Source organism: Panthera onca, chromosome C1 (assembly GCF_046562875.1).
Source record: "Panthera onca isolate mPanOnc1 chromosome C1, mPanOnc1 haplotype 2, whole genome shotgun sequence".
Classification (NCBI taxonomy): domain Eukaryota; kingdom Metazoa; phylum Chordata; class Mammalia; order Carnivora; family Felidae; genus Panthera; species Panthera onca.
The window spans coordinates 3,151,490-3,175,611 of NC_138346.1; the positions used below are offsets into that span (position 1 = coordinate 3,151,490).

Consider the following 24,122-nt stretch of genomic DNA (forward strand, 5'->3'; position numbering starts at 1 on the left):
TTTTAAGGATGGGGGCTTTGCTCTGGATTGAAAAAAATGTCAACAAGAGGAAGAGATGCCCTGACAGGATGCCTTAATCGATCTTATCTGAAAGGCAGGAAGATCAGACACAGCTAAATCTGTGATCGGTCCAGAAGCAGCAGTCACTCGTATCAGGCAGGGCTCGTGGCTTGGACTACTTTCACATTTTGTCTGAGTTCAGACATGATCAGAGGGGCCTCATTTTCCTCCCCCGCCAGGGCCCGATGTCCACGTTCGCTCAAATTGTGTGTACTGGGTAGGGGAACGCCGAGGCCTCGCTGCGTGCGGGCTGGCGGTCGCGGGACAGAGCCCCGGCGTCACGGAAGCGCCGTCTTTCCCGCCCGCCAGGAGCGCGGACAGGGGCAGACAGGTCGAGGGAACACGCCCTCCACACCCCGCACTCCCCCGGGCTTCGGGGTCAGGGCCGACCGCGGCGGTGTGAGGGCTACGGCACGGAACGCCTTCCCGGACAAGAGTGCCCACTACGCTGGTCCCCTGAGCTTCGGCAATTCTCCCCAGGCCGGCTTCCTGGCACCGGACGCCCTACCGGAGGACAGCAGGAAGAGCCAGACCCGCCGCCTGCCGGGAACGTGGCTGCCGCGACGTCGGCTCCGCCCGCCAGGGCGAAATCAGCCTCGGCGCATGCGCGCCGCCCCGCCCACCCGCGCGCGGGACTCTGGGGTGGCCGCGCCACGCCGCGCGCCGATTGGTGGTGTTCCGGGCCCGCCTTCGGGTGATTGACGGCGCCCGGGCCGCCACCGCCCCGCCGCCGCCGCTGCCGCCGCTGCCGCCGCCGCCCTCGGGCTGCGCGACCGCCGCTGCCGCCGCCACCGCCGCCGCTGCCGCCCAGTCTCGGCCATGGACCTGTTCGGGGACCTGCCGGAGCCCGAGCGCTCGCCGCGCCCGGCTGCCGGTAAGCGGGTGGCCGCCCGGCCGGCCAGGGGAGGGCGCGCGGCGGCGGCCTGGAGGCCCGCGGCGCCTGAGGCGGGCGGCGGGGCGGAGCGGGGGCGAGCGCGGCCTGCCGGGCCGGGGCGGCGGGCCCCGCGGCGCCCCGGCGCGTCTCCGCCATGTCGGCTGCGCAGGCACAAGGGCGGGCCCGGGAGCCGGCCGCGGGCCGCCGCGTCCTTTGTGTGCGGCCCGCACGTGCGGCGGCGGAGGGTCGGCCAGAGCCCGGGGCCCCGCGCGCACCACCCGGCCTCGCGGCCTGGCGGCCGACTCCCCGCCGCTGTCCTTGCGGCCGGGCCGCAGATTCGGGGCTGCGGTCCGCTCTGGTTCCACCCCCGACGCCGAAGCAACCAGCGGCGCGGTCCTTCGCGTTTCTGACGCCCAGAGAGAGGGCTCGTTCCCAGCGCTCTTAGGATTTTACTTTTCTCAGTAGTTTCTTCCCTCCTTCCCCGGGCCCCACGACGTCCCCCGTCTCCCCAAAGGCCAGAGCACCCGCGCAGGTGCGCGCATCGGCTGCGCCCGGGCCTCGGCGGCTGTGCGTGTTCTCGTCGCGGTGGTGTGAGCTCCGCCGCGCTCGAGCGGCCTGGGACCAGGCCTTTGTTAGCCCAGCGCATCCTAGGCGTTGTGGCCGCCCCGGGTTTCGCTCGGCGAGGCTGATCAGTGCTTTCACACGCGGGGACGATCAGGGAGACGCTCCACTCTATAGGGCCTCCTTTCTAAGCCTAACTCGGTGGCAGAAGACCTGGAAAACTTTGAAAACAAGTTCAGATTTCCAGGCTTGCCTCCGTCCACTAAATCGGAAAGCCTCCAAGGTAGGGTCCTGCATCTGTGTGGTTAAATCCCCAGGGGCTTTTGGCCAGTGCGGCAGAAGTCTGGAGACTGTGGTTTGGAAACTACTGTTGTGGGGAATAGGGAGGTGTACAGCGAGCTCCAGTCTTTGCCTGCAGAGAGCTTAAACGGGAATGCAAGTGATTATAATTAAAACTGGCAAAAGTTAGCGACCGTGGGAAATGCCGCAGGGACTGGAGGAGTGATTGTAGTCCATCCAGAAACGCTGGGGAAGGAGGCGGTGCTGGGATGGGGCCTCTGAGCTTGGGTGGACTTGTGATTTGTCTAGGCAAGGCAGCGATCGGGCGGCGGCATTCAGTTCTCCGGACTGCGTGAACATACTAGTGTGGAGGAGTGGTGAGCTTGGGGCTCTTAAGGAGGGGTGGTCCTGCCCTGCGCCAGGCCTGGATTCTGGCTTGTGGCACGTGAACCGTCTGGCCAGCCTTTGTGGGGCCATCATTCCCAGTAATGGCACCGTTAACTCTTCCCCACTTACCATTCTGATGGTACAGAAGCATCTGAGTAACTGTCTTTGAGCCTGTGTGCTCAACTCGACCATTCACTTCCTAAATTGTTCTAGTTGGGGTTAAAAGCTCTGGCCTGGTGTGTGCAGTCTTTTTTTTTTTTTAAAACCCCGTTGATGGAATATACCTTCTCTCTGAGTATGTTTGGGGCAGAGTGTGGATTTGCGGATGTGCCTGTAAGCCTATCATTTAAAAAAAAAAAAAACAAAAAACTGTGACTTTTTACCAGAAATTAATTTGCTCAGGGGAGGGCACCCTTTAGGTGATACAAAATCTGACAACTCAGAAGGCTTACAAGTTGGTACTTGGCAGCTTGCCACCAAATCCAGGGTAGGGGGGGAGGGTGTCTCCAACCCCTGGCTGAGATGCCAGGGTGGCAAAGGGGCTGCAAAGTGTTTAAACCCCTGTTCCCTGGATGAGTAAACTGCCCCCTGCTTGTGGGAAGGGCACTGACACTGCCCAGGCCCTGCTTGGCTGAGTATATTTTTTAAAATAGCTTTAAAAACAAAGAAGGCATGTTTTCTGAACTTGTGGATGGCCAGAAGCTGAGCGGGATAAGCAGTAAAGTGAGTGGTAAGAATTGGGATCCAAAGTTCTCTGGCCGTGCAGTTGGTTAAAACTGACAACATGAGAGGTAACAGGTTAAAATCGCTTGAACAAGGACAGATTCTGATTTCACTATCTTGTGGAAATACTGTGATTTTTGAAAAATTAATTTGAACACCATATTGTGTTTTAGAAAATCTGTGGTATTGACTGATAAAATTAATGGAGTACATGAAAGGAAAATAAGGTTGGTTTCATAAAGTGGATGGAGGGGTGCCTGGGTGGCTCAGTCGGTTAAGCATCTGACTTTGGCTCAGGTCATGATCTCGCCACCTGTGAGTTCGAGCCCCATGTCGGGCCCTGTGCTGACCGCTCGGAGCCTAGAGCCTGCTTCGGATTCTGTGTCTCGCTCTCTCTGCCCCACCCCTGCACACGCGTGGGTGCTCTCTCTCGCTCTCAAATAAAGAAACATTACAAAAAATAATACAGTGTATGGAAAGATGAGGCAAAACTGCATCATCGTGACCCTCACATATGATGTCCGGGTGCCACAGATTTCTGAGCTACTGCAGCGACCGGTAAAAGACTAGTCATTCTCACGGTCCTGGAGAAGGGTGGTTTTGGACATGTAGTCAAACTGGTTTCCGATCCACTAACTGCCTTCTGTGGCCGTTCCCCACATCTGTAAAATGGGATTGCTGGCTCCTTCTGTGAGCTCGTGGACTAGAGAGGGACCTACATGTGAGGTGCTTAGCACAGGTGTAGCACATGGTCAGTGCCTAGCGGATGTTAGTAAATGAACTGTGAACTTCAGCGGCTACCTAAAAGGGAGTAAAAATGCACTCTTAACTGGATTTTGTGAAAAGGTAGGAGATTTCACACTGCTCCGCTCACATCAAGTGTATTTTGTTTAAGTAGCTCTTTGATTGTTGTTGTTGTTGTTGTTTTAGACGTTCCATCTAATGCTCCTGCCTCCAAGCCTTTTAATTTTTATGATCTGAAGAAACATGGAGAAGGAACGCATTAAATGTTTTCAGATTTTGTGCTAAATTATTAGTTTTCACTCCCCTTACAGATTAGATTGCCGAGTGAATCCAGTCTTTTGTGTGTAGAGGGCTTGTCAAAAAGAGGAAGTATGTCCATGTCAGACCGGAGTGAAACTTCTCTGCTGTATCTTACTCCTGGAAGTGCTCACTTGATGTCTTTAAGGTCAACAGCTTATCATTGATAATCCAAACAAGTTAAAGGTGTCCTGGTTTAAAGTTGCTTTGGCAGTAAGCTGGTTTCAGTTTTATAGGGTGGTTCTTTCACTTACTAGGTTGCTACGCCAGTATGCTTTGAAACCGACGGTCAGCTGTGGGGACTAGCTAAATACTGCAGGACAGTCTGTCTTCAGGATATTTCTTGGGAAAAAACCTAGAGACCTAAATGTAGAATAAAGGTTAAGATACTAGGGAAAAAAAGACTTTAATTATAAAACTTCAGCGATAAGCAAGGGAAAAAACTCATAAAAAATTGAAGTGGATTTAGCTATGTAAAAATAAAAAATTCTGCGGGACAAAATAACCACAAAGGCAAAAGATGAACAGAAAATAATTTAAGTACACATTACTAATGAGCCTTAATAAATGAAAGGCTCATACACAGTAATAATAAAAAAAGACTTTGGTACCTGGATGGCTTAGTCGGTTGAGCCGACTCTTGGGTTCTGGGAAGAGTCGTGGGATCGAGCCCCGCGCTGGGCGTGAAGCCTGCTTAAGATTCATATTCTCTCTCTCTCTCTCTCTCTCTCTCTCTCTCTCTCCCCCTCTCTCTCCCCCCCCCTCTCTCTCCCCCCCCTCTCTCTCTCCCCCCCTCTCTCTCTCCCCCCCCTCCCTCCCTCCCTCTCTCTCTCTCCCTCCCTCCCTCTCTCTCTCTCCCTCCCTCCCTCCCTCTCTCTCTCCCTCTCCCTCCCTCCCTCTCTCTCTCTCCCTCTCCCTCCCTCTCTCTCTCTCCCTCTCCCTCCCTCTCTCTCTCTCCCTCTCCCTCCCTCTCTCTCTCTCTCTTCCTCTCTCCACCTCCCCCCTCTCCCCCTCCCCCCTCCTCCCTTCTCTTCCCCCCCTTCCTCTCTGTCTCCCTCTGTTCCTCCCCCACTTGCATGCATGCTCTCTCTAAAAAAAAAGAAAAAAAGACAAATAACCCATTTGAAAATGGTCAAAGGCCATTCGTGGAAGTTCATGGAAGAAGAGATGCGAATGACCAGCAGCTGGAACCAGAGCTGCGCTTCCTCAGTCACTGGGGAAAGGAATAGCACATCACTGATGGTTCCATGTTTTCACCCATCACATTGAAATTTGTCAACATGGCGGTGAGGATGGAGAGGAACGGACTTTCTCGTGAAGTGTGTTGGGAGTGGAAGTTACCACAGCTTTGGGGGAACGAATGTTGGCATCTGCCAGGCTTAAACCGCTCATACCCTTTGAGCAGCAGTCTAGCACATTAGGTAGGGGACACGTTGGTGGTTTGCTGTGGCATTGTTGGTCCTGCGGGACACTGGAATCGGCCTGCGTGCCCACCAGTAAGGGAACTGGATGACCCGCCCCCCCCCCCCCCCCCCCAAGTACCTAGCTGTCAGGAAGAGTAATTCGACCCAGGTGTGCTGGCTGGAACGAGCCCCGAGGGCTTATATGAACAAGGGTGTGTGTACTGTTGTGTGCAGTATGCTTCTGCCTTCCAGAAGTTAGAATGCTCGTGCACAAGGGCATCAGCCTGAAAGAAAGTGGAACATGCACACTCCTCTGTTACGGGGGGGGGGGAGGGGGGGGCAGAGTGGGGGCTTTTTCTGATGCTTCTGTGGTACATTGCATTTGAGCCTGAAAAGATTCAGGTGCAGAGAACAGTTGAAGCGAAATATTTGACCCTGTTGTTGCTTTAGTGTGCATGGCAGCCGTTAGCTGATGTGAATATGATCCACCCAAAAGTAGTTTTCTCAGCTTCAGAATGTAGAGGACTCGAAACAGAAAACCCTAGGTGAGATTAAGTGTAAAGGAAAACAGTCTTTAGCCCTGTCTCATTCTTCATTAAGTTCTTATATTTAGAATTCTGGGGGGCCTTCTTCCAAAGTTTTGGGTCACAGTCACATTTGTCTTAAATATTGCAGCCCCAAATACTTTGAATTACTATTTATCCAAAATAGAATGTAAGATTCTGGCTGATCATAAGTTTTTGTTACAGCATCTATGACTTACAGATTTAAAAACAAAATTTTTTTAATGTATATTTATTTTTGAGAGAGAGCGTGAGCAGGGGAGGGGCAGAGTGGGGGGGGGGGGGCACAGAATTGGAAGCAGGCCCCAGGCTCCCAGCCGTCAGCACAGAGCCCGATGTGGGGCTGGAACTCATGAACCGCGAGATCATGATCTGAGCCGAAGTCAGATTCTTAACCGACTGAGACACTCAGGCGCCCCCGTAAATTTTTTTAAGATTTTATTTTTAGGTAATTTCTACACCCAACATGGGGCTTGAACTCAGAACCCCGAGACCAAGGGTTGCATACTCTACTGACTGAGTCAGCCAGATACCCCACAGATTTTTTTTTTTTAAGAATACAAATGCAAGCTATTTGATCCTTTCAGTGACGTATTCCAGAGACCTAGAGCCTCGAGATTGTGTTCGTGGGGTTGTTGGAAGGGTTAAATGAGATGCCGTGTGGAAGCAGTGTGGCACCTCATGAGAGCATGGACTGGGAAGCCAGGCTGCCTGGCTTGGACTCCCCACCCCTTACGGGCTTTCCCTTGGGCATTATTGCGCCTGATTGCCTCAGTTTCCTCATCCATGAGGAACACAGTAATGGTACTCACCTTGTAAAACTGTTGTAAGGATTGATGCACTGAAGATAGATAGAGTGCTAGAATATAGAACAGTGCCTGGAAGGCAGTAAATGTTCATTACTTTTACAAGCCATTCTCAGCTGTGGCCAAAAGAAATGAGATGCTCTCATGTTTAATTGAAATCGCACTTACGGGATTCCAGTATCCCAGAGTGAGAAGGAGTGGAGAAGCGCGTTCGATTCAGCCCGCGGAGACGGGCCATTGCCTGGGGTGCTGCTCGGATCCGTGCCCTGTGTCCGAGTTGTAGCCACAGGGTAGAGGCCGGGCCGGGGCTGTGCTGGGAGGAATGCTTGCAAGAACTGAAGATGTCTTCCCTGGGGAGAGAGGACTTCCCCGTTGGACAGTGGCAGTCGGGGGACCTGATTCAGATGGGTAGTTTAATTCAGAAGCGAAAACCTGGTTTCCCGCTGACCTGGCCCCAGCGGAAGGGTGGGCTGCTTTTCAGGCCGGCCTCCTCCCTGTAACGTTCTGTCTCCTGAGACGCCTGGCCCCCGGGCCCCACTGAACGCGGTGCGCCTGTCCTGCATTTGGAGTCTGTCAGGAGAATGGGCGTTTGAGGCTCAGACACAATATGGTTTGGGTTCCTCTTGGAAGTGCCCTGTCGGAACATTAGGGATCCTGGGAGGAGGACTGTTGACTAAGTGGTCATTCTGCATGCCATTTAATGGCCTGGCGATGCTGCTTTTTGAATACTTTCTGTAGGATGTTTATGTCATGTGTGAGATAAACGGTAGTATTTGCCGTTAGTTTGGGAAATCCTGAGGGAGAACGGTATAATTTAATGAAATAGACATTTCCCATTTGAATTAGGGTGTAAAGCAGAAGAGTTACTACTTTTTGTTAAATCAGAAATTTATCAGGTATTTAAGGTACTTTTGACCTAAAAACCCCTGAAGATACTTCTTTCCTTGGAGTTTCTATATTTTAATTTAAACTTTTGTAAGAGTAGGATTGATACCCAGTTCGTTTCTACATAGAGGCAAAAGGACGCTACGGAGCCTTTTGGAGCTTACAATTGAACTGGTTGTGAAATGAGGACATTTCTGTACCTGAACTCCGGGGAACCAGAGGGGGCCAAATGCAGGATGGGATTGTGCACACCTGCGTCTTCAGCCCTTACACACACACACACACACACACACACACACACACACACACACACACACCCAGAGGGGGCCAAATGCAGGATGGGATTGTGCACACCTGCGTCTTCAGCCCTTACACACACACACACACACACACACACACACACACACACACACACACACACCCGTTCAAGTGTTTAATAGCTTACATAGAAATTTGGGGGAAAGCTGGAGAATAAGGAACGGTGGTTAAATTTTATGTGGAAAGGGATAATGGAGTATAAAGCATTTAAGACAGGTACTTTTGGTGTGTAAATTTTTAGATAAAAAATTTCCCTGGCTTTCTGCTGAGTTTATTGTCTTGGAGTATCTGAAATTCCTCATTTTCTCCATAGATGGTAATTGACGTGGGCACTTGCTGGGGATGCCGGGTTAACACCGATTTGCTTCCTTCAGCCCCTCACCTTCTCTGTGCTCATTTGTTTGACCTTCTATTTGGTGGTCAGTTCAGAATGCTATTGAAATAGGACTTTTGAAGACCACATATCTTGGAAGAGTCCCTCTGTCTTTGAAGTTTTATCTTGAGGGACCCAATAATTGTTTTCTTGGCCTAGAATCTGTATTTTTCTTCCCAGGATTTATTTTTAAAGAAAGGTTTTTAAGCGTTTGTTACTTTCAGGCATGAAATTATGGAGAAAAAAAATATTTGTTTTCCTCAAAATACCCAGTGGCCCTTCAAATGCCAGTTGGGTCGTCTTTCATCGCTTTTCTGTTGACTGTAACTGTTGGAAGCAAATGTCCGTGTTAAATGGCTGTCCAGAAAATACTTTTAAAAAGTTTGTCCAACAAAGAGGAGAAAATTTGAACTTAATAGTAAACATCTCAGAAGGTACCCCCCCCGCCCCCCCCGAAAATGTGTCCTGGCTGGTGACCAGATGCTCTTTAAGCAGGTGCTCTGTGTTGTAGGCAAAGAAGCTCAGAAGGGACCTCTGCTCTTCGACGACCTCCCTCCGGCCAGCAGTACTGACTCAGGTACAGTCTTCAGGCTCTCCCAGGTGTGTGTCAACGTGTCATCCTGGGGTTGTAGTTGTCTCAAATCTTTCTCCCTTTCCCCCATTTTCAACACACAGATGTTTTAGGTGTTGGACTGTCTTAAGTTTTGAATCCATGGCATCAGGTAAGGCAGAAAAATCCACTAGTCGCTAGCCCTGAGGAGCTGCATAAAAACGTTGAGCAGTTTCCTCCGGTTCATTTGAGTGTTTACTTTACCAGCTGAAATCAGATTTAACTCTTTCAGGCAGATTTTTGTTTCCTTTGATTGATAGGACTTTAAAATAAAATAGGTTCGAGCCATTATTTACCGAAGTATGAGTTGCCACTGGATTGACACGAGAGTTTTGAGATGATTTCATTGACCTGCGTAGGTGTCCTGGTGGGATGGATTCTGAAGCTCTTGCCTCCCCCAGGTTTTGTGGGCTCACTGAGTGTTCTGCTGTGTTTCAGGATCAGGGGGACCTTTGCTTTTTGATGATCTCCCACCAGCCAGCAGTGGGGATTCAGGTAAGTGGGAGGGAAAAGGTTCAATGTGCCAATGGAAATAATACATAAAAATTGTATCCTTATGTAAAATGTATTTATTAATAGATTCTACAGAGCTTAGGATGACATGAAACCAGCATACAGCATGAGATGTATTAAAATCACAAAAGAAATAGGCACCATCGGGTGGAAACAAAAAGATTATATACAGCATCACTTTTTGGTGATTATTGTTTACTTCTTGGGGTTCCACCTCTTGCAACTGACTTTAAGAATTAAGAGCTTAGTCATTTAAACTTTGTTTTTAACATTTTATTAAAAAAAAAAAGCAGTCCGTCTCTGCCTCTGTTAGTGACAGACTCCAGTGTATTCAGCAGAAGTCTCTGACTATATGACATAGTTAAAATATTTTTAATATCCCTGAACCTATAAAAACAGATAGTCTTCTCTTTTATGGCACCTACATTAAAAAGAATTTTGATCTCAAGAAAATACAATCTGAATGACACTGGTTTAGTAACTAGTACAGACCATGTGCAGGAGTTTTCTTGGAATTTCTTGAAACCTTAGTTGGTTATTTTCATTCAGTCCTTATTTTTTCTCAAGAACCTTTATTGATTTGATTTCATTTTTGCCAAGCCTGTTCACATTGGTTCTACCTGTTCCTGGAAATGTTTTTTCCTTTCTACATCCCAGTTAGGTCGAAGGGGAGAAAAGAGCAGGTTCCGGTCAGTGGTCACAGTGATGAGTCTCCTCTTCTGTCTCACCGAGGACTTCTCACGTGGAATCACTCTAAGTGAGGGCAGGACGGGGGGCCCACAGGACAAGAGTGAGGGGACAGGGGGCAGGCTGTCTATTTTCACCTGCATTTATCTGCTGGTGTAAATACCTTCCTTATGTCGTCAAGTACAACACTTGCTGCTGATTTTCAAGTCGATCTTTTGCGTTACTAATTCATTACATAAAAATAATCAGGGTTAGTCTAGAATGTATGGATTAAGTTAGCATAGTTCTGTATTTAGAACAAGTTATTACAGGCCTCTAACGTGAGAATTCTCAGGCTTTCGGGGCTTTACTAAAACACCACAGCATTCTCTCATTCACAGTTAAACCTGAAACCTTGCCTATAAGGACAGCAGCCTTACAATGAAAGTTAATGCGTGCAAACATCAACTTAACAGGGCTCTTTACAGGTTTAATAAAAGAAAATTCAACATAGCTGTGTCTTAGTTCTTCCCAGGACAAAGGACAATCAACTAGTAACAACTTAGAAGATTTTGCACCATTATTAACAGGCTTGATTTTTTCGGATTTAGAATCTAACCTTGCATCCAATATATTGAATTTCTTGAGAAGACATATTCACCGTATACAAAATCGACTACATTCTAGGCCATAAAGTAAGTCCCACTAATGAATTGATTTCATACACAGACCACATTCTCTGACTACAAGTGATTCAATTAGGAGTCAGTAACAAAGCTATAAAAATGTCTCTGTTTTGCGAGTTAAAAGAGAGGAAGATCGTTTTACATACGCACGGGAAAGCTGGGATAAACAGTACGTGACGGGAGGCTACTGGAAAGACCTTGGGGGAAAGTATGTTGGAAACATTAGTGAAATTTTCTCAGTTAACGTGCTTTACTATGTGGGGCAGGGTGTGTGTTATGTCCTACTGTTGCAGATATCTGTCCTTTTGCAAGTAATTGACTCTGCAGGGACATTTTCTTCCCTTCCTCTGTACTCAGAAATGTCTGGTGAAGGATAATTGAGTAGATGGTCACATGCTTTTATGCAGAGAGTACTTAGGGCTGCTTACTATGACAACGGCTGCCATTTATTGGGTACGTGATGACCCAGGCACTGTGATAAATGCTTCTACTTACCTCGTCCCCACCTTCCGAGATGACAGTGTTCTCCCTGTGTTACGGGTCGAGAAACCGAGGCGGGGAGGTCAAGTCACTTGCCTTAATTTGAGACTAGACTTTCTCCTTCCAAAACGCACGCACCCTGCAGGTGCTCTTAGCTTTTTGGCTTGAGTACAGACTCATCCCTCTGCAAGTGTGAATGGCTTCAGCGGTCCTGTTTGGCCCTTCGCAATACACGGTTCTTAAAACCTGACATTTACCTCATTGTAACCCTCTCGGGGCACTTGATGCTTTCTTGACTTGTTCAGGACGTGTCACTTTGCAGATTTTGGAAACTTCCCTGTTAATAAGGGCCTGTGGGTATGGAGCCTCGTGTGTGTCACAGCCCCAAAATGTGGGCTGTTTTTACCACTGACGACCCTCCTTGCAGATCCTCTCACAGTTGGCCTGAGCAGGACCTGGATCTTGACCTGTGGTCCCTCCTGGCGGGCACCCGGCCCACTGCCCACCCCTCCAAGTCCTCGCCATGAGATCCCTGTGCCTGCCTCTCTCCCGGTGCTCGCGCCGCACGTCGTTTCGTCTCGGGGCTGGGGTGGAGCCTGGTCGGCTGGGGACTTTGACAGTCTGTAGCTGTGTCTGTCTGGCTTCTCCTCGTGTCCAGGTTCTCTTGACGCTTCGATGTCCCAGACGGTAAAGAACGAAGGGAAAGGAGCAAAGAGAAGAGCCCCTGAAGAAGAGAACGGCAGCGAAGAGCTTGTGGAAAAGAAAGTTTGTAAAGGTTTTCAGACAGTTTGAAAACAAATGTATTAGACTTCCCATCTTAAAACAACCCAGAGCAAAAACGAGCTCAGCTTTCCCATTCGGGACACTTCTGTTTCGTGTCTGTGTTTAAGAAACTGGCAGGGTTCTCTTTTTGCAGACAGACTTCCGAGTTTACTTTTGCCTCCTCTCCTAACTTTTCTGTTCGTCTCTGGCCCATCTTTGGTCAGGACGGAAACCCACGTTTGTTCTTCGAGGGTTAGAAAACCCAGGTCATTTTGACTTCACCTTGTCTAGTGAATGGTTAGCTTGTTGGGCCCCCGCTTTCTCTCTGACCCCTGTCTTTGTTCACAGCCTGTTGCTGAGCACTTTGAATTTGTGATCAGCTTAGTAGGCAGCTTCCCAAGAAGGAGCCTGGGGCTGGAAAAACCGGTTGAAATTTGTAGTCAGCTCTGTAACTTGTCAGAGTGGAGAAGAAATGAAAAGTATCAGTTAAAGAGAGGTAGCCGTGGATGTTCACACACCGTACAGATCATTTTGTCCTTTGCCCCAGAGCTTCCGAGCGAAAGCCGTGGGGTGCGCCGGGAGGCACCCCACTGGGAGGCGTGTGAGGAGCCTACTGACCCGCTTAAGGACGGGGCCGTAGGTTAGCTGGTCACGGCCTCGAGCCTCAAGAGCACCGTGCTTACCAGCAACGGCTCTGTCAACGTGTTCGTTCTATTGTTTACACAGCCCTAGGGTGTTCGAAAAGGAGCTTAACCAGGCCTGGCCGTTCAGTGTCGGCAGGTTTCTGTGCCCATGGTGTGTGTGCTCCTTTATCCTTTCCTTCCTCACTTGAAGTAGAAGCAACTGTCTTACTGTTTGTTCAAATTCATTACCAGCCTCAGGCATGGGAATAGAGTTTCACGTGTCCAACAGGGCATTTGGGATAAACTCCATGCATGTGTCTAAACTAGGAATTTTTCTGCCCTCATTAGATTACTGACAAGACTGGGTTTGCACACAATCCCTTGCCCCGGTTTGGGACGACAGCACATTCCTTGCTCTGCTGTTAATGCCTTAACCGAAGCTGTCGGTACTAACTTGCTGTCGTCTGCTACTTCCCTCTTCAGTGTTCAGCCTTCTCTTTTTTATTTTTTGAGAGAGAGGGGGAGTTTGTGTGAGAGTGGGGCAGGGGCAGAGAGAGAGAGCACGCGCGAGCAAGAGAGAACCCCAGGTGGGCTCTGTGCCCAGCGCGGTGGAGCCCAGTGTCGGGCTCGATCTCACCACCGTGAGATCATGACCTGAGCCACCCAGGCGGCCCCACTGCCCAGCCTTTTAGAGACCGTCCTTGTCCAACAGTGGTCTGATCTTAGTTACAGATTGCAGCTGGGGAGGTAGGTGGCTGCGGGGGAGCAGCTTATTCGTGTGCACGGTTAGGACATCACTGAGTGAAACAGCCAGAGTCCCCTGTCGTTCCCCCCCCCCCCCCCCCCCCCCCCGTTTGCTCTGGGACTAGGGCTTCTGGAGGGAAGAGCACAGTTTTGTATTGGCCTTTTGTTCTCTTTCCCGCAGCCTCCTCGGTGATCTTTGGTCTGAAAGGCTACGTGGCTGAGCGGAAGGGCGAGCGGGAGGAGATGCAGGACGCCCACGTCATCCTGAACGACATCACTGAGGAGTGCAGGCCCCCATCGTCCCTCATGTGAGTGTCCCTGCTCCAGCAGGCCTCTGTGGACCGTTTGGCCCGAGTTCCGTGGGCAGGTTTCAGGAGCGTGGCCTGTCGCTTGGACTGCTCGGTTCTTGATTTTGCACAGTGCTTCCCTTCCTGACGTTTTTGGTCGTCACGTGGGCGGGGGCGCTCAGGTTGCTGCCAGACGCCCTGCGACAGAGAGCTGTCTGGCCCCAAGTTGTTCCCGGCTCTGGCAGAGCCGAGAACCCTGTTAAATGGGAACAGACTGCCCAGTGTCTGAGGAGCTTCCGGCAGGGAGCGCTCTTACTCTGCGAGCCCGTAGGTGGAGGGGGGAGCTGCTTCAGTGGCGAATGGTGATCCAGGAGAGCCATGTCATGGTCAGGGCCCAAAAGAGAAAGAGCAGAAATGACATCAAGGAGAAGAACAGTGAAAATTTTCCTGCAACTGTGCAGATTAAAATGAGGCCTTTGGATAAGCTCTGAGGCATGGAGGAAAGACATCAGAAGGCAGGACATCAAGGCATGTCATTAACACACGTCCCATGTGCACATGGGGGACTCTGTAGGGCAAGGATCATGCGTGTGTGCACACGGGGGACTCTAGGGCAAGGATCACGTGTGTGGGCACCGCCGTGTTTCCACAGTCACAATCTGTTATTAACGGACAGTGTGCCGGAGCCATTGGTGTCGGTGGGTTTTGTCCAGGTGAGGAAGTGATGGTCCCTGCTGGTACCTGGTCATGTGCGGAGAAGACCACGTGTATGCACAGTCCCTGGTGTTAGGCGGCCGTTGACCACTGTGGTATGCTTTGGAGTTCCTTTCGAAGCCAGGAAAGGCCTCTGGAGAGCCCGGGGAGTGGGTCTCACTGGGCTCACTAAACTGTGCCTTAGCAGGTACCGTGTGTTAGGAACCAGACGAAGGTATTTAGTCACAGCTCATGAGGTCTCTGTTGAAAAGGAACTCGAAACATGTTTGAGAAAGAGCTCTGCAGAGTGAATGTCATTTCCCGTGGGCATTTTCATTCTTGCTTGAAATGCTTTAAATCGTTAATGGTGTTTATTCTGTATATGAAAGCTTTCTGGCAGAATTTGAAAGGGGAATAAGTGGTAAGGTGGGCATTGAGAATTCGCTGCTGGGTCAGTCTGAGTAACAATTCTGGAATTACCTCTGCTCTCCGAGGTATTTTTCATGGTCTCGGATCAGTAACTGGTATTGGTGTGTTAGGTTTAAAACGAAATCTGTTTTAAATACAAGTTCTGAATTTTAGTTTCATCTTCAGTGAAAGATCAGTTAATCTTGAGTTTTGAAAAATGGGAGTTTTTAACTAAGATTATTTTTAAGTGATCTCTATACCCAATGTGGGACTCGAAACCCCAACCCCGAGATCAGGAGTCTCATGCTCCACTGACTGAGCCAGCCAAGGCCCTGAGTTTTTTACTTTTAATTTAAAAATGCCGTGAAAGTTGAGGCGCCTGGCCGGCTCAGTCGGAAGAGTGTGACTCTGGATCTCCAGGTCATGAGTTCGAGCCCCGTGTTGGGTGCAGAAATCACTTAAATGAACTTAGAATAAAAAATACCATGAAAGTTACTTCCACGTTTGTCTCAGTTAACGTTGTGTCTTTTTTCTCCGTTGTGACAGTGTGGCTGATGTCTTAGCACGGGGCATCCTCAGTCTTTTCAGTGCTCACTGTTTGAAATAAGATTTAGAAACCTTAGTGGACAGGAGCAATCTTTGTGAAAATCTCAGTAACTGACAATTGATTCTTCCAGTACCCGGGTTTCATATTTTGCTGTTTTTGATGGACACGGAGGAATTCGAGCCTCAAAATTTGCTGCACAGAACTTGCATCAGAACTTGATCAGGAAATTTCCTAAAGGTGAGACTGAGAACAAAGTCGGTTCGTGTTCGTCTTGGTGTTTGCTGTCGGTGTAAATCAGGAAGACGGGTCACGTTGCAGAGAACCGTCAGTGGCTCTCTGAAGGTGGGGCAGAAGGGAGCGGGGCTCGAGGTGGGCAGGTGGGGCCGTGTAGGCGCCTGGCGTAGGACTTGTCGTCTGCGTGATGGCACCTTGCGTGAGCTGTGTGTGTGTGAGTGAGTGTCTTGCCTTCACACCTGGGAGACTGCTAACAAACTCCACTGACCCTGTCTTACGGGCGAGGAAGTGGGATGTTCTTGGTCACGACACAGAAACAAAATGGCAGCGGGAGGAGAATTTGCCCTTAAGAGTTTGTCGTCTGGTTGCTTCCGTAACAGGAGATGTAATCAGCGTAGAGAAAACCGTGAAGAGATGCCTTTTGGACACTTTTAAGCATACTGATGAAGAGTTCCTTAAACAAGCTTCGAGCCAGTAAGTGTAATCACATAAAGATGAGTGTGTGAGCGCGGAGGTCTTCTGACAGTCGCCCACCACCGAGTAAGCTCTCCTGACCGCTAACGTGCGTGTCAGGGTACAGACCTTACCATTCAGCTCTGGAAGGGAGTCTCGAAGCGCGGGTGTCGGTCGGCGGTGACCGTGTTTCTGACGTGTCTGCCCCCAGGAAGCCTGCCTGGAAAGATGGCTCCACTGCCACGTGTGTCCTGGCCGTGGACAACATCCTGTACATCGCCAACCTCGGAGACAGTCGGGTACGTGGCTCCGGAGCCGCTCCCGGGACGGCGGCGCTGGGTGTGGCCGGCACCAGGAAGCGTGCGCTCGGCGGGGCGGGAAGTGGTGACGGGCTGAGGTCTTTCTTGCGGGGCCGCTGCTGGGGCTTCTGCAGACTCCACGTTCCGGGCAGGGGGCTGGCAGCTGTGCCGGAGCTGTTTGCTCTCTGGGCCGTCTTGGGCCCTGGGGAGCGTGTGCGTGTGTGCGCGTGCACGCACACACGCTCTGCCGCCATGGGGCTGTGGGTCAGAATGTCATCCCTGTGCGAGCAGCTTGAATATTCCTCAGCTGCATGTCTCTGACTTCAGGTGGCTGGGAGGGAACAGGGCGAGCCCTTCCCTCAACTCCAAATAAGTCAAAAGTAGTTGGAGAAGCACTAGGTGATGCCGTGTCCGGAGCCCAGGCCACGTGACCGCGGGCGAGAACCTGCTTATTTCCCACTGGTGGCAGCCAGTGTCCCGGCCCCAGCGGTGGGGAATGGCTTAGAGCTGGAGGGCAGCGCCCTGCCACCTGGCTCCGCCCCCCTCCCCACGCGGCAGGACCTCTTTCAGCGAGCCTGGTGCTGCGGCAGCGGTCACGGTGACCAAGTGAGCCTTCCCGCTCTCAGGCAGCACCTGGAGACCGCTGCCCGCACCCCGTCGTGTTTAGAGTGATCTCTGCATAAATACTAGGCGCTGGGGGGACAGCAGTGAGCATCACAGACGGTCCCTGTGCAGTGGGTTTTATGTGGTGATATTCTAGCAGACCGTCCCTAGGTCACATGTGTTGAGACTGAATAACAAGTAACATGAGTAAAATTGGGGGGGGGCGGTGGGGGGGAACAAAACCTTTGAGCCTGATCCAAATTTGCATGCTGTCTGCCTCCTGGCTCTGCTCTGTGACCTCAGGCACACACCTATCCTCCGAGCTTCCTGCTCCGCAGGACTGAGGTTTCCCCGGAAGTTCCCACGTGGTGGAGGCGGTGGCGGCGGCGAATGGAGGCGCTTGGCCAGCCCGCCCTCCTGCCCTCCCCTCTGCCTGCAGCGGATCCTGGGAGTAGCGACGCCTCCCGGGGCTCTCATCCTCGTTGGGTGTCGCAGACGAGAGGGCAGCGGCCTGCGGAGGGTCAGCGACTGGCTGCTTGTCCCGCGGTGCTGGCGCCAGACTGGACCCGCACCACGGCCCCTCTCCCTGGTCGCGGTTTCTGTGACGCTTCTTTGCCGCCTGATGCTCTGAACTCGTGTTTGTCAGCGGGAGACTGAACTGAAACTCTGTTGTTAACCTTTCTCTTCACCTGGTAACTTTGAACTTCATGACCGTGGGACTGTCCGTGTTCCCAGGCAATCCTGTGTCGGTTTAATGAGGAGAGTCAGAAGCACGCGGCCTTAAGCCTCAGCAAGGAGCACAACCCCACCCAGTATGAGGAGCGGATGAGAATACAGAAGGCTGGCGGGAATGTCAGGTAACAGGGCTGGCGGGTGCTCCCCGTCACCGCGGCCGGGGGGCCTCCCAGGGCAGAACTTGCCGTGTTCCGCAGTGTCTGTGGCAGGAGGAGACCAAGGTCGAAGCCGGGGAGGCAGGGGAATGGAGGTTGTGGGATTTCGCACCGTGTGCCTGGGAACTTTCTTGAATACTGTCATTTGTCACAACTGAATAAGCCACAGTTTTAGGCAGATTCTCCAGGAGAGAATCTGAGGTGGTGAAGGCAGTAGCTCTTCGTAGCCCGCACCGACCTGCTCCGTCTGCGGCTCCGTCTCTGTCTACACCTTTGACGACCGCATGCCCGCTCTGATTTTCATACGCTGTTTCTCGAAGGTGGCTGACGAGGCTGACTTCTTTCCTCGTCTTTTCTCTACCGAAGGACGTTTACCGGAGTTTAGCCAGGGCGTTTTCTGGTCGGTCTTACAGTATGACCGTTAGGACTTGATGTCTGGTGGGGGGTGAGAGAGCAGGAAGGGGTCCGGGGAAGCCCGCGGCCGTCTGTCCCCGGAGGGGCATTTTCTGTCCATCACTGCTGCTCTAGGCTGCTTCCGGCCAGTGGTGCGGGGCCTCTGGAGAGGAGTCACAACTCTGAGAGCTCCTTTGGCTTTCTTAGAACTTTAAAATTCTGCTTTTGCCCGAACTCCTTGAAAAAATTTGGACATTGACAGTCCCGTGGCTGACAGGAGTATCAGCCATGTGGCGGCTACCCTCTGTCCCCAGGCTCCACGGAATTGAGAGCGGTGTTGAGGTGTCCTAGCGATGTCGTTTGACGGTGTGGCTAGGACGAGCCCCTCAGAGAGGGGCGGTGGCTCAGCGCAGCGGGCCGGCTTTGTCTTCTCCACGCCCGCCCTGCTGCTGCTATCATTGACACTTTGAGACCTACAGAAAACAATGTAAAATAGTAAAACATTTCAGCATCTACCGCCTGGATTCAGCAGCGAACATTTTTGCCACGTGTGAGGCTGCCCTGTTTGAAGGTTCGTTGCAGACAGAACGCAGAGAGTAACTCTGGTTGCCGGGGTTCTCTCCTTTCCTGGCCGATTTCCCCAGCTATTGCGCGCTGTCTTGGTTGGAAACCGGCGTCCAGTCGGCATTCACGTTGACCTGGGTCCCTCCCCTTTCCGTGAGGACAGTCGTGCGGGGTCGCCCGCGTCCCGAGTTCACCGCCTGCTTTCACACGGCCCGTCCGTTGTTGGCGTGCGTGTGTCCTGCGCCTGGGAGTGCGGGTCAGCTCTCCACGTCGTTTTCTGAAGTACAGGTGGCTCTTCCGGCCCCGTGATCGTTGGCGCTCCCTGCTGTGGCTCCCGCAGGGCGTGGGACACACTGAAAATGGCTGTGCTTCCGGGGGCGGGGCCTGCTGTGCTCACACCCCGCCCCCGGCCGGTTTCTGTGCCGGTTTCTGTGCGGAGCTGCTGGCGCTGACCGGGTCTTGGGGACCTGCGGCTGCGTCGAAGCAGGCCAGGCTCGTGCCTGGGGCGGGGGAGGCCACGCCTAGTCACAGGTCACCAAAGAAGCGCCTCCTCGGGTTCCTGTGGGGCTCGCGCTTTGAGCGGCTTCCCAGTTAGTGCTCTGGAGGCTGAGAGCGCCCCTCCCCCCACCCAGGTCTTCCTCTGCTCCTGTGCACTTTGTCCCCCTTGCTGTTCGTTTCCATGATTGTACTAAAGATGCCAGCAGGAGGCTCCCGCCGGGAGGGCGACGGTGTGGCCACGGTGAAGGGCCGGGACCGGACTGGATTCTGGTGCCAACACAGCGGCCCAGGCCAGTGAGGAACTTCCTGCCACCCGCAGCCATCTGCAGAGCATCTCTGCGGAGCATTTCCTAATGTTCCGTCACTTGGAAAAGCTCTGTAGACCCCCGCGAACGGCTCTGGCGTTTGCTGAGCACTCACGCGTCCCTCGTGTGCGCCTTCTCTGGTTTCACCAGCGAGGGCCTGCGGCCCCAGGGGTCTGCAGCTGCCGGAGGTCGCGTAGCACGCAGGCCCATCGGGATTGTTCTCGGGGGCATCGAGCGGGGGCCCTTTCCCCTGCTGACAGACATGCAGGCCCACTTCTAGGTTGCCTCCCCATCTCTGGATGCCTCATTGGAAAACGGAACGTGTAGGGACACCTGGGTGGCTCAGTCGATTAAGTGTGCGAATCTTGATGTTGGCTCAGGTCATGACCTCAAGGTTCATGAGATCAAGCCCCGTGTCGGGCTCTGTGCTGACAGCTCAGATCCTACTTGGGATTCTCTCTCTCCCTCCCTCTCTGCCCCTTCCTTGTTCGTGCTCTCTCTTAAAATAAATAAACTTGGGGTGCTGGGTGGCTCAGTTGGTTAAGCGTCCAACTTCAGCTCGGGTCACGATCTCACAGTTTGTGGGTTCAAGCCCCATGTCGGGCTCTGTGCTGACACCTGGGAGCCTGGAGCCTGCTTCAGACTCTGTGTCTCCCTCTCTCTCTGCCCTTCCTTTGCTCATGCTCTGTCTCTCCCTCTCTCTCAAAGGTAAAATAAAACATTAAAAAATAACAATAATAAATTAATTAAAAATTGGAATGGGTAAAAGTCTAATGTGCAGAATACTACAATTGATGCAGGTTAAGGTAAACCACGTTCACAGCCTGTGTAAAGAAAGCGGTGCTTCGGCATCTGGGAACAGTTACCTTCAGGTATTTTCCAAGTCCGGTTGGGTGCAAGTTCAAAGTGGCCTTCTGCGGCAGCTGTTACCCTGGCTGCGGGCTCAGATGTGGCCTGAGGGGCTTCAGGGCAAACACGAAATAGAGAAGCAGATCTAGGCCCCGACCCAGTCCTGTCACATCCAGCTTGAGTGTGGGCAAGATAGCAGGTTGGGGGTCGGGGGCTGCCCCGTGCCAGCCAGGGGGTGTACCGTGCCGTCGGGTGCCGCGGGGCGGAGGCGCCCAGGATTCAGCACGGAACGTGCAGACGAGCGTGTGTTCCTTGAGGCTCAGGGCCGGCAGCGCGGGTCAGAGCAGACTCGCGGGCTCCGTCTTCCCTCTGCCTCGAAGGACTGTGGACCCACGATCTGTCACATGGAGTCTGTTTCCCCGATTTAGGGACGGACGTGTCTTGGGTGTGCTGGAGGTGTCGCGCTCCATCGGGGACGGGCAGTACAAGCGCTGCGGGGTCACCTCTGTGCCAGACATCAGACGCTGCCAGCTGACCCCCAACGACAGGTACGTGGCCGTGCCACAGGCACGGGGGTGCGTGCACACGGTCCGGTTTCCCTTCCCGACTTCAGTTTGTGTCATGAGCCTGGAGTGGGTGGAGCGGTCCTGTCGTGGGCACTGCCTGGGCCTGACTGCAGGAACAGACAGACTGCTTTCTGCCCTGGCGGGTCCCCCAGTCCAGGAGGTTAGCGCACGTGGGGGGGGGGGGGGCGGGGGGGTTCCGGCACCGGGTGTCGGGAGCACGGGTGCTCTGGGGGACCTGGGCCACGTCCCTGTGGGAGAGAGAAGGGCCTCCCGGCAGAGGGAAGATGCACCGCCACTGCAGCAGGAGAGCATGACACGCGGGCGGGCGGGCAGCAGTAGCAGAGAGCATCGAAGGATGCCAGCAGGGTGCTGGGGGGCGGGGGGTGGGTTGTGCGGGGTCCTGAGTTCCATGCTGAGGAGTTTGACTGGTGGAGAAGGGAGGTGTTGAAGCAGCGCCGGGCTGGGGCCAGAAAGAGACGGCCGTGCCCGCCACGGCCAGGGCCCCTCAGCGAGGAGTTGAAGGTTGGGTAGGCAGCCCGAGGCTCAAGAGGAGCCCCGAGGAGGAGCCCCGAGGAGGAGCCCCGAGGAGCCGCAAGGAGCGGGCCTGCTCCCTCCACCGCGCGAGGGCACCTCCCCACGGCCCCGCCTGCCCAGCGTCTCTTGCGGGGCCGTGTGCGCTTGCCGGCCTTGGGGTCTTGGGATGCTTCCTTCCACCAGCCCCTCCTCTGGTTTTCCAGACCCTGCCCGGGCCCCCCTGTGGCGTGCGCTGTGCCAGCTCCCCTGCTCTGGGTTGTAGTCGTGGCTTTGTGTGACCAGTTACTTGGGCTCTGTCACCACGGGAGGGGGGCGGGGCGGGAGCCTCCCCGGATGTGCACCTGCTGGGTTCCAGGCACCCTGCGTGCTCACTGAACACTGTGGGGGAAGCGCCCTGCCAGAAGACAAACCAAGACCTGGGTGTTAGCATGAGCAGAGAGGGATGACCACGTCAGAGCTGTGGGGGAGCCCCCCTCTGCACCCTGTTGTACACAAGGACTTCCTTCGAGAGTCCAGAGGAGGGGGCCTCTGAAAGGGACCTGGTCCTGTTCTCAGACCATAGACGTACCTGGTTGTCCTGCCTGCCGTGTTGGACTCTTGCAGCGCTTCGTGAGGGTCGTGAGGGCTCGAGGCCCTCGTGTCTGTGTCTACACAGTCACGTGGTGATGGAAATTCAGTGTTTGCCGTAACACCTGATGTTTTTATTCCACGATTTACCTCGAGCTCACCTAAGAAGTACCTAGCGTTTGGGTTAGTCCATAATCATCTTGTGGGCGGACAGAAGGGTAGTCCAGTTTTGATGGATGGTATCATGGCTATAAATGCTAGTTTCCACCTCTCAGAAGTTAAATTGGTTTTAAAAAATTCTTAGCCTTTGAGTAGTTGGATAAGTGTTTGTTTTACCTGCATCGTCCAGCCATTTTATAAGGTTTGCTGCTAAAACCCGTTTGTATTTCTTCTTCCCGTTACAGGTTCATTTTGCTGGCCTGTGACGGCCTCTTCAAGGTCTTTACCCCGGAAGAAGCTGTCAACTTCATCTTGTCCTGCCTGGAGGTAAGAGCTCACCGGGTACCAGCTGCTTGAGCTGCACGCGGCTTCCTCCCCGCGGCCCCCCAGTGCACTTTTCCTGTGTGAACTCCACCCAGGGGACTCCTCGGTCCTTTTGTCCTGCTGCCTGTCCTGACGGAGGCTGGGGAGCAGTTCCTCCTTTCAGAGACCACATCTCGGAGGGTGACCGGATCCCCCGCTCACCTGTGCCCCTTTGCTGTCCGGTAGGATGAGAAGATCCAGAGCCGAGAAGGGAAGCCCACAGTGGACGCGCGCTATGAAGCAGCCTGCAACAGGCTGGCCAACAAGGCGGTGCAGCGGGGCTCGGCGGACAACGTCACGGTGATGGTGGTGCGGATAGGGCAGTGAGGGCGCGGCGAGGCCAGGGGCGCGGCATGTGCTGACTTCAGAGGTTCATTGTGTGTGTGTGTGTGTGCACATTACGTGTGTTTCGTGTACTCCTGTGGGACTCCCATGGTTGTAAATAAAGGTTTCTTTTTTTTTTTCTAGTCTTTTGCATTATTACATTTGAATGATTCTTGACCCTTCAGAGGTTGTGTTTGCTTTTGGATATGCTCTGGGTCTTTCCTTGGCCAAACCGTCATGGCATCTTGGATTGGCCTGTAGTGGTGACCCCACAGGCTGCTGTGACATTTGTAGTTCATGGGCACCTCACCTGTGCTCTTTCGCCCTCGTAATGCGCCTGGTTGGGGACGTGGCATCTTATAGTGGGAAACTGAGAAAGTGACCTGCCCAGACAGGCTGTCGGAGCCTTCTGGCTTTTTTTCAGTTCTCTGTGCGAAATAAGGTTGCAGAACATTGTGTGGGGGCGGGGTGCTAGGCCTAGCTGTGGGGGGAGGGGGTAGCCTGATACATGAGGTGCCTCTGGCAGGCCCTCCCGGAACGACATGGAATTTGGCTAATTTCTGATTCCCTTGATAATGGGTGCAGTCGGGCCCCAGGTCTCTGGAGTGCCGGGTCTCCTGAGTCCCCCCCATCTGGACCCCCTGGGTGTAAAACAGGTGCTTTCCCGGTCGGAGCAGCAAACACCTCTGAAATCCAGCTTCTGGTGTTAGGCATGTGCGTGCAGTTGGCTCTATGCTGGGCTGAGGTCAGTTGTGAGGACACTTGAAAGAGGAACCCTTCTGGTGAAGATGTTAAAAAATGCAGTCTACTTGCAGGAAGAAACTAAAATACTTCCCAAGCCCTTATTGATCCGGAAAACCGGTCACATGATCACCGCAACCGAGTTTTAGTAAAGCAGCTCTTGGGCCTCCCTTAAGTGTTTGCCTCAGGATGATGTAAGTTTCCACCACGTTGCCTTAGAAGCAGCAGTTTGGTAACTTGCGCTGGCCCCGCCCAGCACGCGCAGGCGCCTTATCGCCCCTTCGGCGCCGTTAGTGGAGCTGGTGGCCTGCAAGTCCCCCCTGCCACGTTCTGAGCACACCCTTCCCCGGAGAGTGTGGAGCCAGGCTCCTTGCCGGGGACCGGGACTCCATACGACGGGGTGTCACTGAAGAGAAGGACCCCTGACTTTCCAGAGGCGTGAAGCAGAACGCTTTTTATCCACTCGGCATCTTCAACCAGGAGCCAGT

General features: G+C 53.0%; 1 protein-coding gene across 3 annotated transcripts; it reads left to right on the forward strand.

Annotated features, from left to right (window-relative positions):
* Window positions 1-775: 775 nt before the first annotated feature.
* On the forward strand, window positions 776-23,032 carry ILKAP (ILK associated serine/threonine phosphatase). 3 transcript variants are annotated; one of them, XM_078450679.1, is made up of 12 exons: window positions 776-934; window positions 8,785-8,850; window positions 9,322-9,378; window positions 11,887-12,003; window positions 13,539-13,665; window positions 15,423-15,529; window positions 15,907-16,000; window positions 16,191-16,278; window positions 17,617-17,738; window positions 20,809-20,928; window positions 22,452-22,533; window positions 22,756-23,032. In XM_078450679.1, exons 1-12 carry the CDS (start codon window positions 880-882, stop codon window positions 22,894-22,896), a joined length of 1,176 nt encoding a protein of 391 aa, XP_078306805.1. In that variant the 5' UTR covers window positions 776-879; the 3' UTR covers window positions 22,897-23,032. The 3 variants fall into 3 exon arrangements, with proteins under 3 accessions (XP_078306805.1, XP_078306806.1, XP_078306807.1); XM_078450680.1 differs by lacking the exon at window positions 11,887-12,003; XM_078450681.1 differs by lacking the exon at window positions 776-934 and having other exon boundaries at window positions 8,817-8,873.
* The last annotated feature ends 1,090 nt before the right edge of the window (window positions 23,033-24,122 follow it).

Excerpts from the sequence above, each read along its gene's own strand:
- ILKAP (XM_078450679.1), top strand. The coding sequence starts at position 880 with ATGGACCTGTTCGGGGACCTGCCGGAGCCCGAGCGCTCGCCGCGCCCG. Across the intron at positions 16,279-17,616 it reads CCAACCTCGGAGACAGTCGG|GCAATCCTGTGTCGGTTTAA; the intron begins GTACGTGGCTCC and ends CCGTGTTCCCAG. Across the intron at positions 20,929-22,451 it reads CAGCTGACCCCCAACGACAG|GTTCATTTTGCTGGCCTGTG; the intron begins GTACGTGGCCGT and ends TTCCCGTTACAG.